General features: G+C 44.7%; 1 protein-coding gene across 1 annotated transcript; it reads left to right on the forward strand.

Moving 5' to 3' along the window:
- The first annotated feature begins 276 nt into the window (after positions 1-276).
- Positions 277-12,967, forward strand: LOC101732591 (acyl-CoA (8-3)-desaturase-like). Its single transcript, XM_031900748.1, has 8 exons — positions 277-351; positions 531-596; positions 2,511-2,558; positions 7,866-7,926; positions 8,010-8,086; positions 8,168-8,265; positions 9,329-9,484; positions 12,928-12,967. Exons 1-8 carry the CDS (start codon positions 277-279, stop codon positions 12,965-12,967), a joined length of 621 nt encoding a protein of 206 aa, XP_031756608.1.
- Positions 12,968-15,073: the final 2,106 nt, after the last annotated feature.

Genomic DNA, 15,073 nt, shown 5'->3' on the forward strand with positions numbered 1-15,073 from the left:
TGATTTCAAGCCGTGTATGTATTTTATCACCTCCAATGGAGGTCTCTTTGGCACATAAGGGATGAATGTGATGCAACAAACAATTTCTTACTTCCAGATACTCCGATGACTCCTCGTTTGGAGCAGGGTGGTGATAAGCTCCATAGTAAGAGGCGATGTTCCTGTGCCTGCTGAACTTCAGGAGAAAGTTTACCTCTCGGCAGACTGACTCCTCATCCTGGAGAGGAAAAATAGAAACCCTTTAGCTCACATAGGCAGCCACACAATAGGCATGATATGGAGAAAGGAACTATAAAGAAACCTTACCCAAGTGATGTTGGCCATCTTGACGGCTACCTTACCTCTGCGATGGTGATGGCCCTGTAACACACACAAAAAGGTGTAACTGACATTCAGTATTAGCTGGAAATATCAACACTCATATTGGGAACAAAATGACAGAAATATTGAGTGATTAAGAAATGGAAAATGTGCATAGCAGGGATAGTGATAGCACTTTCAACTTGCTTTCAGCTCCCCTTGCTCTCTAGGAATTTGGTTGGTCCCTTACCATGAACACGGCTGCAGTGCCGCCCTCTCCGAGAAGCTTCTCCTTGGTCAGCCGACCATCAGGAGGCTGGGAAAAATAGATAAATAGAATTAACAGGGGATTTTATAGATAACATAATATTCCACAGGAAGGAGAGGGACTATTGGGAAGGAGGGGCAAGAGAAACACAAGAAAGACAGAGGCAATTGGAAGGTGTGAGGTTCATAAAACCGGGGGGGGGGGCATCACCAAACCAACACCCAAATTCCATGCTCAAGTCTAGCAGCCCCTACAGGGACTTTTTACTCACCTTATATATTTCGGAGAGGCATCCGGATTCAGCCGTCCGCTGAGGGAAAATTAAAAGATTCTGTTAGTTTAAAGGAACATTATTAGGCCCAATACTTGCTGAGTAACAAAATGGTACTACCCCGTGTGGAACATGCCCTTCCCCCTTGCCCTTACTCAGTAAGAGATAGGATAGTAAGTAAGGATACCTATAGCAAAGTCACTTTAGGGCCCTCTAAACCTTGGGAATGAGACTTCCCACCCCCTATGCCCAATACACCCCCTGGGCCCCCAGCAGTCACAGGGTCTCACCCCTGGATAGGAAGGAACTGTCTGAATAAAGTGTCTGATTCTGGGATAAATTGGCCCCATATAGAAGTAGATATTTATTCAGGCTCATTAAAGAGCCCCATATGGGCAGGACACTGTTCTGTGTGTCACTGAATGGGTTAACATTCTATACTTTACACAAAAACCCTTGAGTCAAATGAAATCCATAGCAGGAGCCTTACCTTCCTCCGGGGGGCGCAGAATGGCATTGCGCCCTAGTGGTTTTGCTCTTAAAAGAGCAGTTGGGTTTATAAAAAAAAAAATATATCAGCTGATGTCAATGGAAGATGGTTTTTCCAAAGAGAAGCTGAAAAAATCACAAAGTCGCTGATTATCGCAAGAAAATCGCCTTGAAGACGCCTGGAAATCGCTTTCTCGCACAGAATTTCACTTTATGTGGAAACAGAAATGAAGAAGAGATTGTAAGTTCCATGGTCCGGCCCTCTCTGCTATACAGATCAGGATACACTGCATTATATTCACAGTATTCCCCCCTGACCAATCCACCCATTTAATAAAAAAAACAAAAGCCATAAACTGATATTTATTCTCTGTGATATTTTCATTCAAATTTCTGAATCTGATTTCTGTGTAATGTGACGTTATCTCAGGTAATGAAAAATCATGCTGCGGCTTTTGCAGCAATAACGGCATTAAAGGTGAAGTTCCCGTATAAATTAGGGTGAACAGGTTGCAGCATTTCCCCGTATTTGGCACCTTCCTTCCTTCCTTCTATTAGAACATACTGCCCAGTCCCTGCTGAAAATTCTATGCCATGTTGTACCGACCCCCTGCTTGCGTTTCTTAGTTCAGAAGGCAGCTGCAAAGGCTATCAGGGCATGCTGGGAGCTGTAGTTCTGTGCCACATAACTATGGACAAAGCTCCAGGCAGAGCAGAATTCCTAGGAAACTAATAGCTGTGCCTATAAACTGATGCTGGATAGAGAGGGGGCATGCTGATCTGTCCCATCTAAATCTAACAGTCTGTTATAGGGGTCAGATCATTCATCCATTTAAATCTCCCGGGCTTTACATTACTGTAGCTTTTGGGGTTTCCCATGAGAATGGACACAGTTGAAGCAGGGAAGGCATTTCTTATTAGCAACCCCCAGTATGCACCTTTGGGTACCAGCATATGCCAGCAGTGATTGGTGGAGCTCCCCTGTGGGAGATCATGGCTGGCTACATAACATAAAGCTCTCAGATGTTACTAGGCATCATCACCCCCCATCACTTGCACCAGTCCAGGTGGTGATATCATTACTAGCATAGGATACTGACATTTTGACTGTTTAACAGGGTGTACCAATACATAAGCAGGGGGTTATCAATCTGCACAGAAGGGAAATAGCAATAATGGCAGCTCTCAGAGCAGAGGGGATCCCATATAAAAGAAGGGAGAGGATTACAGGTACTTGTTTTGGATTTCAGGAAAGAGAACAGTAGTTGGTTTGGGAATGATGGAGCACATTAATGTATCCCCTGTATGAGTGTCTGTATGCTCCACTCACCTCTATAGTAAACATTAATATACCTGCATTGGTTTCAGCCAATCCCAAATTGCAATGGCAAGATCATCCCACATAGAAATGCTGCTAAGATGAAAGGGACCCTAGCAACCAGAAAGCAAGGGCCAGGCTGCAGGTCTAAAAGGGATGATGGGACTTGTAGGTCAGTGATAATTAGAGGACTACAGACTGAAGGTCTAATAGGGAATGCTGGGAGTTGGAACAAGCACCTGTCAACAGCTTCAAGAAGCATCAGGGGGATCATTAGTGGCTGGAAAATGGCAGCTCTGCCACTTTTCCCTTAAAAACTTTTAAAGAAGGCAGTTTTATGTACAAAGTGAGATACAGAGAGAGAAATATGAATATTAAGAGCATTGGAGCTGAAACATGAACACCAAGTGGCCAATTGTCATCCCAAACACTGTCAGAGTGACTGTTACTGGATGGGAAACTATGAGATTTCATACTGTGACCATAATAATTTCCAAACTTGCACATTATTAAAAAAAATCACAAGCAAATACAGAACTATGTGAATATTAACATTAAAATAGGAATCTGAAATCCAAATGTTACTTTATAGTCTCCCTGCTCCCCTGCTCCTTCCCCAACTCTCCCAAAATCATGGTTTATATCTATGAAAATGATACAATATATGCAAACCCAAGGCTAATATCCCAGGCGCTACCTAGTGATGCCATTAAATAGCGATTTTCTGCATTTATGTCATTATTTTCCTAAAATGTCTCCCCCAGCGTGTGGCGCGCTCCACTTACCTCTGATCCCAGAAATGAAAGTGAGAAAAACCGTTAATTAACGGACACTCTAGCAACCAAATGACAGTTAAAAAGTTTAAACTTAAGGGCATGACAATGGTTCAGTCACACATCAGGCTTATGGCAGTGTCACAGTGACAGTTGGTGGCTGTGAAATAGCAGCTCTGAGACTTTTAGCTTAATATCCTTCAAACCAGACACTTTTAAATGCAGTGCGACTTACAGAGAGAAATGGGAATAACAATATCTAATGCCCTGGGTGCTACACATAGTGATTTATGCCAATATTTTTCTCAATGCCCCCCCTTCCCCCATGTGTATATGCTGCACTCACCTTTGATTGTAGTAATAAAAATGTGAAATCTGGGCATGTGTCACAGTGGCTGTTGGGGGCAAAATGGCAGCTAAGACTTAACCCTTAATAACTTTCAAATTGGGCTTTTTTTCTCTAAATAAGATTCAGAAAGAAAAGTGCATAACAATGGCAATAGATGAGGAATCTATGGTCTTGCTGCCAATATAAGACATTATGCCAGCCCTAATGTAATATCCCATAATCCCATAGGAACATTACCTTTCCTGACACATTGGCACCAACTGCTGAGGAAGCGCCATATTTAGTGATTCCAGCTGCCTCCTTGAGTTCTCCATTGGCCGCAGGATTATCTCTAGGGCGCGCTTGCCAACGACGGGACCCACAGTAGGTACAATAAAACTCTGTAATGGATCTGCCTGTAGATAGAAGGTCTCCAGCGATGAGCTCTCCCACCTGGGCTGAACATTTCCATCTTTCTCCCTGAGCAGAAACATGAAAGTGTAGACACCATTGGATATCCCTGTTTGAATCACGGGGATATTAGAGTTACAGTAAAGAGAAATAAACCAGTTTATATTTATGGTTGTGGTGATGATTTATTTTTCTATTGAACAGACTAACTACAGTAAGGTGCTGTCTAAAGATTAAAAGCACATATACATGTACAGTAGAAGCGCCACCATGTAGGTATTCTGCCTGCCTGGCTGCTAACAGTTACCCTCTATGTCACTGTCATTAATAGGGAGGAAAGATAACACAGACAGGAAGGCTTTGTTCCCCCACCAATTACAAAGAGATGCAAAATGGAGTAAATGCTGGGGTAACTCTGTAGCTGCAGGTTTATACATAGGCACATCCAAGCATTTATACATGGAATAAATGCCAAAGGGCAGTGTTAATTAGTGGTGCTTGCAAAGCATCACTACTATTATCTCACAGGCTTATTATTATTCTTCTTCCGTACAAAAGTTCGGCACGGAACTTGTCCCGCACCGTTTGTCGTAGACCCATGAGTGAGGTGTCAAATCGTGCGGCCTATTCGGGAATGGGATGCTATCACTTTTCTGAGGTGTGGGTGGTTAATTGCCCCCTGCAGGGGGCAATTAACAGGGCCAAAAATCCCATTGACTTAACATTGAGGCCAACTTTGACGGATTGTAGCGCAGAGAGGGAATTTTTTCGAAACGTGAAATTTACCACATTTGAAGAGGTTTGCAACCTGTGTCAGAAGATACCCCGCACAAGGGTATAAGTTTTACCCCCGGGGCAAGAGAGGTCCCCAAATTTGCCCCATTGACTTATAATGGGGATTTTGGCAAATAATTAGTTCGTCGTAGACCCATGAATGAGGTGTCAAACTGTGCGGCTTATTCGGGAATGGGGTGCTATGCCTTTTCTGAGGGGTTGGAGGTTAATTGCCCCAGCAGGGGGCAATTAACCACCGTTTGTCGTAGACCCATGAATGAGGTGTCAAACCGTGCGGCTTATTCGGGATTGGGGTGCTATGCCTTTTCTGAGGGGTTGGAGGTTAATTGCCCCAGCAGGGGGCAATTAACCACCGTTTGTCGTAGACCCATGAATGAGGTGTCAAACCGTGCGGCTTAATCGGGAATGGGGTGCTGTGACTTTTGTGAGGGGTGGGCAGTTAATTGCCCCAGCAGGGGGCAATTAACCACCGTTTGTCGTAGACCCATGAATGAGGTGTCAAACCGTGCGGCTTATTCGGGAATGGGGTGCTATGCCTTTTCTGAGGGGTGGGCGGTTAAATGCCCCAGCAGGGGCAATTGTCACAGAGAACTGAAGGAAACATTGTAATATTGGGGCACGAGTTTTGCCATGGCAAGCACCACTCACATTTTCTTCAGGAAATGTACCTCTCTAGTTAACATACTGCAACCTTAAAAATACCTTTTTTGGTGTAAATGAAACAGCTTGACTTTACAAATATGAGCCCAGGCACCCACCCATCTCTGCCTCACACAGCTCAGCATGGTGGGATTTCTGCTGACTTTCTGTGGGAGAAATCATTCTGTAACTTTAGCCAGTGGGGAAAGCATCCTGCAGCCAATGGGAGAGTCATCTAAGTTTAGCCAATGGGAGAGTCATCTAAGTTTAGCCAATGGGAGAGTCATCTAAGTTTAGCCAATGGGAGAGTCATCTAAGTTTAGCCAATGGGAGAGCTTCTCCAACCATCACTGGCAATACTTCCTGTTCCTTTAGCTAATGGGAGAAAGCTGCACCCAGCCAATGGGAGAGCACTTCCTGCTCACACCAAGAGATGGCAGACAGAGCAGAGGGGGGCCTCTCTGGACAGAAGTTGCAATAGCGGTTCCATGCCCAAAAGCCAATGTTTCCTACTCCAGCTGTTGTGGAACAACATCACTCCGCACTCCATTGGGCTCTTTAGATGTTAAACAACTCCCTAAACCCCTGTGATCCACTTGCTGACAAAAACTCCTGCACAACTATGGTGCCCTCTAACCCCTGTAATCATCCAGCCATTGTGCATAATACAACTCCCAGCATCCCCTGCAGCCCTGCAGATGTTCTTGAAGTACACACGCATATTGCAACAGTCACCTGGGCATATTTACTGAGTTGGACCTGGGGCCCTGCAGGTTTCCCAGACATTTAAGGTCAATGCAACAGGTCGGGCTATATGCTAAATATAAGCCTTAAGGATTTCTAATCCCAGATTGCCCAATATAATGAATGGCCAAGGATATTGAGACCCTCAGACAGCTATGGCAATGATTACATTCATTTTGTGTTTTCCTAGGCCGGTGCTCCCTCAAAGCTCTGCCTTGTTCTCTACCCTCAGGCACACATTCACCCCCATAATATCCCCTGGCAGAGTATTAGCACTATTACCACCTCCATCTTCACAGTTGGCAACTGGTACCAATCAATCAGCACCTTCCAATATTCTGAATACAGAGAAGAAAAGTGCTGTTTGTATTTTGGGTCCATCTGCAAAGGGGTCTTCTTTTAACTAGGTGGTACCAGAATATTAGTCGTAAGCTCCATTTACTGCCTTGAGAACACCTGCCAATAGTTTGTAGTTTTTGCTACTTTCTCCTAAGGAAACAGATGCACAAAGGACACCACCTGACTTTATCTGATCCCACTCCCATTACAGCAATGGGGACCAGATTCTATAGGATCCCACTATATCTTGTGTTGTTGCATGCAAAGTTTGTGGGTCAGATAAAGTCTGACCCAAAACCCTGATCAAAATCTCCTGTGTAGCTTGGCCCTAAGGAGCTCTATTAAACTTTGTTTAATGTTATTTGACATTAGCATTTGCTACTGGAAGCTTTTATCATAGGTTTTAGTTTCCTGGGAGAACATATTGGGTCACCTGCCCCACAGGAGAGAGGGGGAAAAAATATAATGAAAGGCACCGGTTTTAATCTACAGCTCTTAATCTGTGTGGCAAACACTTACCGAACAACAAATGTGTTAAAATATAGTTTAAATACTGTTTGTAGAAGTAACATCTGGTTAAAGGCTACAGGTGCCCACCGACCTCTGTGCACACATGCAACTTACATTATTTTTATTTTTTTTACTTTCTGTTTATATATTAGCAGTTTTGCACTATTAATATCATACATGTGTTTCAGGAGCACCCCCGTCTGTTCTGTCCTGTACTGAATGAAAAAACCTTTTGGTTCGGTATTCAGCCGAATCGCTTGGGATGGATTCAGGGGTTCGGCCGAACCCGAAAAACTAGGTTTGGTGCATCTCTAATTTTGTCACCCAGAAAGATACACAAAGACGCAACAAGACTTAAACGACCAAATGAACTTGTTTATTTATTTTAATTAACATAAAACACAAACATCAGCAATTAGCAAGGGGGCTGATTGGTCAGACATTGTTCCAGATTGGGCCGTATATGGCTACCTAACTATATATATAATTAATAATAAAAATAAAAATGTGGTCCCCATTGAGCTCACATTCTAATGTCCCTATAACAGTCACACAATGCGCACACAACAGGGACTATTCCATCAGGGAAATGCACAGAATGAAACATCTATGCCTTGGGATGGAAAAAGATGTGAATAACGTTCATAATCCTTCCGGCACTCTCTCGTTTCCCCCCACAGCTTGGAATGAAGAAGAAGAAATACATGCCGTATAATCACCAGCACAAGTACTTCTTCTTCAGTGAGTGAGCTCAACACCAAGTACTTCATGTCTCAGGTATAAAGCTATTGCTAACGGATATTCATCCTCTGTTCTCTTTGCAGTTGGGCCTCCAGCACTGATTCCCGTCTATTCCCAATGGTATATTTTCTACTTTGCAATACGGCGCAAGAAGTGGGCGGTAAGCACGTTTAATTCTGCAGTAAATGGACTGACAGTAAAGTGAGGTTGCAATGGCTGACTCTGCCTCTTGTTCCTGCAGGACCTGGCCTGGATGATTTCTTTCTATGTGAGGTTTGGTCTGTGTTACATCCCGTTCCTGGGAGTGAGCGGCACCATCGCTCTGTTCATGGTGGTTAGGTGAGCACTGTTATAAACAGAAGGTACAAGGGAATGGAATAGCTGCAGGGAACAGGGGTACATACTACAGGCCATACCATGCCGTCAGATCTACAGCTAAGGAGTAAAACAAGAAGCTCCACAAAAACTATAGGTGCTTGTTTTGCTGCATTTGGTTGTACCCTATGGAATGCTGAAATCTATCAAATAGAATAGGGACCCAGTGTGTGTGGGGGGAACACAGTTTTGCAAACCCAAGGTAGTATTTTTTATAGATGTGAGCATGGTGTGAGCAAGCTGTATCCAAATGAATAACTTCCTCTAGCATTAAACAACAACAGAGAGAGAGAGAGAGAGAGAGAGAGAGAGAGAGAAGGCCCCAAGATATTATTTATGAAGCAAAACTACTACATGGTGGTCCCTGAGAAGTAGGGCCAGTAACAGGGGTAGGCAGGAGAGGCAAGTGCCTAGGGTGCAACAGTGGGGGTTGCACAGCACATACATCTTTCTGCCTTCCCCTAGTCCAGTCTAGTTTGATCCATCAGCACCCGCTCCTCAAATCTGCCTCCCCCAGTGGTCGGCACCCTTCTGTGTGTGCGAGCGTGCACGTGCATGCTCTCATTGAGGTGGGTGGGGTTTGGAACGAGGTGGGTGGCTGGGTTGCCTTGGGTACCCGGCTGGCTTGGGATGCCACTGGCAAGAAGTTTTGTTGCATTCAGTTGCATTGTGTCTGAACACATAAAGAACACCCAAATACACAAACACATTTTCCTCTCTAGGATGGTTCCTAAATTACAATTTTGTCCATGTGTGTCCAAATGCAACATAAAGAGATGAGGCATCTGATACATACACCGCTATTGCCTGCAGGGAGCTGATCCAAGCAACATATTTTATCCCTGAAACAGATCCCCTCAAAAGAGCCAGATGCCCTATTTGTGTTGCTGTTTTTATATGATCATGTATGTCCCCTCCATTGATTCACCTTGGGCCCTGGATACAGGGAGGATCATATTATAGATGGTAGCACGGCGCTGGTAGCAGCACATTAGTCTCTGATCAATGTCTTTGTCTTGTGTTTCAGATTTATTGAGAGCGACTGGTTCGTGTGGGTCACTCAGATGAACCACATTCCAATGAACATTGACTATGATCAGAATAAGGAGTGGCTCTCTACGCAGGTACCCATCCATATTAGTGATGGGCGAAATGTTTCGCCAGGCATGGATTCGCAGCGAATTTCCGCATTTCGTCATTGGTGGATTGTTTCGCAAAATGGATGAAAAAATTTGCCACGGAAAAATTTGGCCAAAATTGCGCAAGAATAGTCGCAAGTCCAAAAATGGTCTCTTCCTCCACTTTACTTTCTCACCCCGTGTGACTATTTCTCCCCACAGTTTATTTCCCACCATGCCCCAGCACAATTACTGGATTGTTTGCCTTCCTCTACTGAACCCAGCAGCCAACAAACAATTTCTCTGTGTAGCTACAATTTTATTGTTATTGTTACTTTTTATTACATATCTTTCTATTTAGGCCCTCCTCTATTTCTATTCCTGCCATTATCTGCCAACAGTCATTGAACAGCAGCAGAGGAGACCCAGGGGCTACTAGGATTCTCCCACTGCGGTGCCTCCTGGGCTTGTTTGGCCTCTGTGCCGTATTGGGAACCTTATACAATTCTGATGCTTTATGTCACTACTTCAGTGTCACAGGAGATCGGCCTACACAGTAATTCATAGGGAAGGCTCTCTGGGTTATGAGTCCCATTCATACAGTTTGCCCAAAGATTATATGGTGGAAATGCTCCTCAGATATGTCCTAGCTATTTATTTGACTCTACAGCGACACCCTCAGGAGACCCAGCAAGCTGCACCTTGAACGTATAAACATAAAGTCAGAACTAAATTCACTGCTTCGAGGCAAGATAAGCCATTCACCCAATCCTGTTTTTCCTTCCAAATCATACAATTCAGGCAGCCAATGGGCAGAACTGCTGTTTGCAAAAGTACAAAAGATACATTTTATAGATTCACAGAGGTGGCTTTTTGGATTTTTCAAAAATGATGTTCTCTCTGGCTGAGACCCTCAGGCATACGTAGCGTGTTCCCTGGCCAGAATCATATGAAAATGTCCCAACGTTTGAATGATTACGTGTGCCTTAGGCCAAGTCGGGGTGCAGCTTGGAGTAAAGTGGCTTCCTGTATGTCATAGTGGTGAGAGCAGTTTTAAAATCGATCCCCTCCTCCCTCCGCTGCCCAGGATCATGTCCTAGTGCCCTTCCTTCTCCAAACTGCCTGTTCTTACCAACAGATTACACATTATATATGCTAAAGTGTCAGTACCACTTAAAACATACCTCCCAACATTTGAAAAACAAAAAGAGGGGCACATTTTTGACCACGCCCACTTTTGTGACCACGCCCCAATTAACACACCCCATTTTTGTTCTAAAAATTCTCCTTTTATATAGTTGAAATGGCGGGATCAGACGCAAATGTGCTATACCCTCATACTGTACTACCTAAGGAAAACAAAATAGCAACTCCTACATATAAAATACAAATATAGAGAGAAGGCAGTCAGTTATGTATGTATGTATGTATAACTTTATAAATAAAGCACCACAAGGGTACGCAGCGCTGTACAATCTTACAATATACACAATTACACACAGGGAGGACAAATGTTATAATAAATATAAGTGAGTTATAATGATCTACCAGTTTTGCCCCCCCACACAGGGGAGACAGTACCCCCCATACACAGTGCCCCCCAGGCCCCCATAGACAGTACCCCCCATACACAGTGCCCCCATACACAGAGCCCCCCAAACACAGTGCCCTCAATACACAGTGCCCCCCATACACAGTGCCCCCCATACACAGTGCCCCCCCATACACAGTGCTCCCCCATACACAGTGCCCCCCCATACACAGAGCCCCCCCATACACAGAGCCCCCCATACACAGTGCCCCCCCATACACAGAGCCCCCCCATACACAGAGCCCAACCATACACAGAGCCCCCCCATACACAGTCCCCCCCATACACAGAGCCCCCCCCATACACAGTGCCCCCAAACACAAAGCCCTCCACAGAGCCCCCCATACACAGTGCCCCCAATACACAGTGCCCCCCAATACACAGAGCCCCCCCATACACAGAGCCCCCCATACACAGTGCCCCCCCATACACAAAGCCCCCCCATACACAGTGCCCCCCAATACACAGAGCCCCCCCATACAGAGCCCCCCAGAAGGAGCAACATAAGAAGAGAAGCAGCGCAAGGAGTCGGAGCGCTCAGCTGAAGACCTTCTCATCCTGCTGTCGCGGATCCTTCTATGAATGTCCCGCATTTCCGTAATCTATTACGAAAATGCGGGACATTCAGGGAACTATCCGGGACAGCGGGACGCGCTATAGAAAGCGGGACAGTTGGGGGGTATGCTTAAAAGCCACCTGTATCATGTGATAGGGGTAAGATGGAAGTAAGATGAAGATTAAAACCTTGATTTTTTTGTTGGTATGAGTTGATGAATAATGTATCAGTAAATTCATCCAGAGCACAGCCAGTAACTATCAGTGCTCCATCACATTCCTTTGCAGTTGGTCATTTTATCAAAGTCCCATTTGGCCCCGGTGCCATATTGTAATCTGCCAAAGGGCCATTCTAGCCTGACCTGCTGCTCCAACCTCTGACTGCATGGGGTCTGGGGAATTTTCTGGCATTCAGTAGCCATGGAAAGTAGCTGCTACTAGTAGCCCAGTGTGTCATTACCCTTAGGGTGAAGTCACACAGAGCTACTAGTAGCAGCTGTTTTTATTTCGGCTTTCTCACTTTTAAATCTAAATTTAAACCACAAAATCATTCATTACTTCAAACCACATAGGGCACATTCTATAACATATCAATATATATAATAGATTATTATTGTTGAAACCCTTTTAAATATGTTTTGTTCCCTGGCAAGAGATAGTCCCTTCCCCTTTGAATTGATATCAGAATAAATGAATTTACTAACTCTGCATTTATTTATACACATGAATTACTGTATAACTTCTCAAAAGCACTTTTTCCCAGTACTAAACATATCTTTAGTCATTTTGTGCCTTATATAGATCTTGATAGATGATAGGCCTTTAATTCTATAAAATAACAGCGGGACCTCATTAGTTACCACTAGGTGACTCACTTGTTCTTTCTGGGTCTTCACCTCATTAAGGGGTATCTACATAAATAAATGGTGAGATGTGGTTTCAATGTCTAATTATTCCTCTTACAAGCTCCTGGGGGTGCTCTTTTTTGCTATTTTGCTATTTTCATCAGGTTCCCTGGTTACTAAGTTTCCTAACTGACCTTGACTCAGTGTTGGACTAGGCCGGTGGGACACTGGGAAAAAACCTGGTCAGCCCCAGCCACCCAACAGACCCAGACCTACTCCCCTCTGACCTCCCCTCCAGATTGCTGCTGCATCGGAGATTACAAGGTATGAGTGATGGAGGGAGGGGGGGTTGTGGTGTTGCATATTCTTTGGAAGACTTGACAGTGACCTCATAACTGGGGGGGGGGGCAAGGGGTCCCTGAGGTGGAAGCCCTGGTGGGCCTTGACCCCCAGTTCTACTCTGTTTTGACTATTTTGTTTCCGAATATTGGATTTTGGTCTTTTGTTCGATGTCCAGCTTCCTCCTTAATCCTGACTTGAGCTCTAAGAAAGCCTAATGGCACAGTAGCTTAGTAAACAGAGTGTCTATGAAGGTTTTCATTCATCCAGGTGAAAGAGTAGTTGATCTCAGAGTGTGAGCACAGGTAGCCCAGCCAGGGCATAGTGTGTGTATACGTAACCAAGAGATAATTGATATAATAAGTGGCCTATTAAAGAATCTTGCCATACTGGCAAATATAGATATATATATCAGTATATAGTGTCATTTTACAGATTTTGCCTTGAGCCACCATCTTGTGATTGGCTGTGTGCAAAGATCACCTGACAGGAAGTAATGAAACAATGTTGGCTCTAATTGTATCAGGAACAAGAAATGTAGTAGTAAAAGAGCTTTGGCCATTTATGTAACCTGCGTGTAACTGGCATGTCTATATGTGCTTTAAAGCCTAATTAGAGCCAGATAGTAGGAAAACTATACCCCCAGAATGAATACTTAACCAACAGATGGTTTAAAGAATCTTACCTAACTGGTTTATATATATATCAGTAAATATTGCCCTGTTACATCTTTTCCCTTGAGCCGCCATTTAGTGATGGGCTGTGTGTTCCTTCAGAGATCAGCTGACAGGAAATAATGCAGCTCTAACTGTAAAGGTATACATGGGTATACAAATACACGGGCCGATTGTAGCTGCCAATATGGGTCCCTTAGACCAGTGTTTTTCAACCTTTTTTGGGCAAAGGCACACTTGTTTCATGAAAAAAATCACGAGGCACACCACCATTAGAAAATGTTAAAAAATTTAACTCTGTGCCCAGCAGCAGTGCCCCCCTAGTACACTGGTGCCCAGCAGCAGTGCCCCCCTAGTACATTGGTGCCAAGAGCAGTGCCCCCCTAGTACATTGGTGCCCAGCAGCAGTGCCCCCCTAGTACATTGGTGCCAAGAGCAGTGCCCCCCTAGTACATTGGTGCCCAGCAGCAGTGCCCCCCTAGTACATTGGTGCCAAGAGCAGTGCCCCCTAGTACATTGGTGCCCATCAGCAGTGCCCCCCCCCAGTACATTGGTGCCAAGAGCAGTGCCCCCCTAGTACATTGGTGCCCAGCAGCAGTGCCCCCATAAGTCAGTGTGCCCCGTGGCCCCCCCTAATACATTGGTGCCCAGCAGCATTTTACTCTTCGGCGGCTTCAGCAGCATCTTCCCCTCACGCGCGCCGCCTCTGCACTTCTGCCTACACGTGACCGCACACAGGCCCTTTTATAACGTTGTGCCCCATGCGTACTGACGTCACCCGTACACACGGGGCGCAACCAATGACAGGGCCCGGATTTTTTTTTTAAAGTAAAAATTGCGGCCCTGCCTACGGCACACCAGGCGTTGAAAAACGCTGCCTTAGACCGATTCGGCAGCTAATCGGCCCGTGTATGGGCACTACCGACGGGCCTGCCCGACCGATATCTGGCCTGAAATTGGGTAGGTTATAAAATGTAGTCGGATCGGGGGCCGCATCGGCTCGTTGATGCAGTCCCCGAACTGACTGTGCCTATTACCGGCTTTCTAATTCGATCGTTTGGCCCCAGGAACAAACAACCAAATTAGCCTTAATTCAACCGATGTTGCCCACCCGTAAGACATGTATGTGGGCCCTTGATTTGTTTGCACTATGAATCGTATGATCCCAGGGGGTGGCCCTTAGTACTCTATTTAGGATTACCCAACGGCACAATGGCTGTTTTATGCTATGTATTTTTTATAGAGACCTACATTGTTAGGGGGGTATAGTTTTCCTTTAAATTGCAGTTTTTTTTCATATGGGATTATCCAATAAAACACATGACTAGAAAAGAAAGTCTTTGCTGAAATGGCTTAATTAATCATAAAACAGGAAGAGGTGTGAGAATAAAAGAACTCCATTCATTGGCTCATGTAACCAGTATGTCTGTGTGCCTTTGGTCTATGCATAGGGAATTGTGCGAGCCAGGGGGCAGCTCTTTGTACATAAAATAGTGGCTCTTTCATTTAGGATTTCCAATGGCACACACCCCTAGAAATTATATTATATTTGTATGAAAATAGTTTATTTAGATTAAGCAGTGTTTTACATATGGGATGTATTATACTAGGGATGCACCAAATCCAGGATTCGGTTTGGGATTGGGCCAA

Source organism: Xenopus tropicalis, chromosome 4 (assembly GCF_000004195.4).
Source record: "Xenopus tropicalis strain Nigerian chromosome 4, UCB_Xtro_10.0, whole genome shotgun sequence".
NCBI classification, from domain to species: Eukaryota; Metazoa; Chordata; class Amphibia; order Anura; family Pipidae; genus Xenopus; species Xenopus tropicalis.

Excerpts from the sequence above, each read along its gene's own strand:
- LOC101732591 (XM_031900748.1), top strand. The coding sequence starts at position 277 with ATGGAGAAAGGAACTATAAAGAAACCTTACCCAAGTGATGTTGGCCAT. Across the intron at positions 2,559-7,865 it reads AAGAAGGGAGAGGATTACAG|CTTGGAATGAAGAAGAAGAA; the intron begins GTACTTGTTTTG and ends TTCCCCCCACAG. Across the intron at positions 7,927-8,009 it reads GCACAAGTACTTCTTCTTCA|TTGGGCCTCCAGCACTGATT; the intron begins GTGAGTGAGCTC and ends TTCTCTTTGCAG.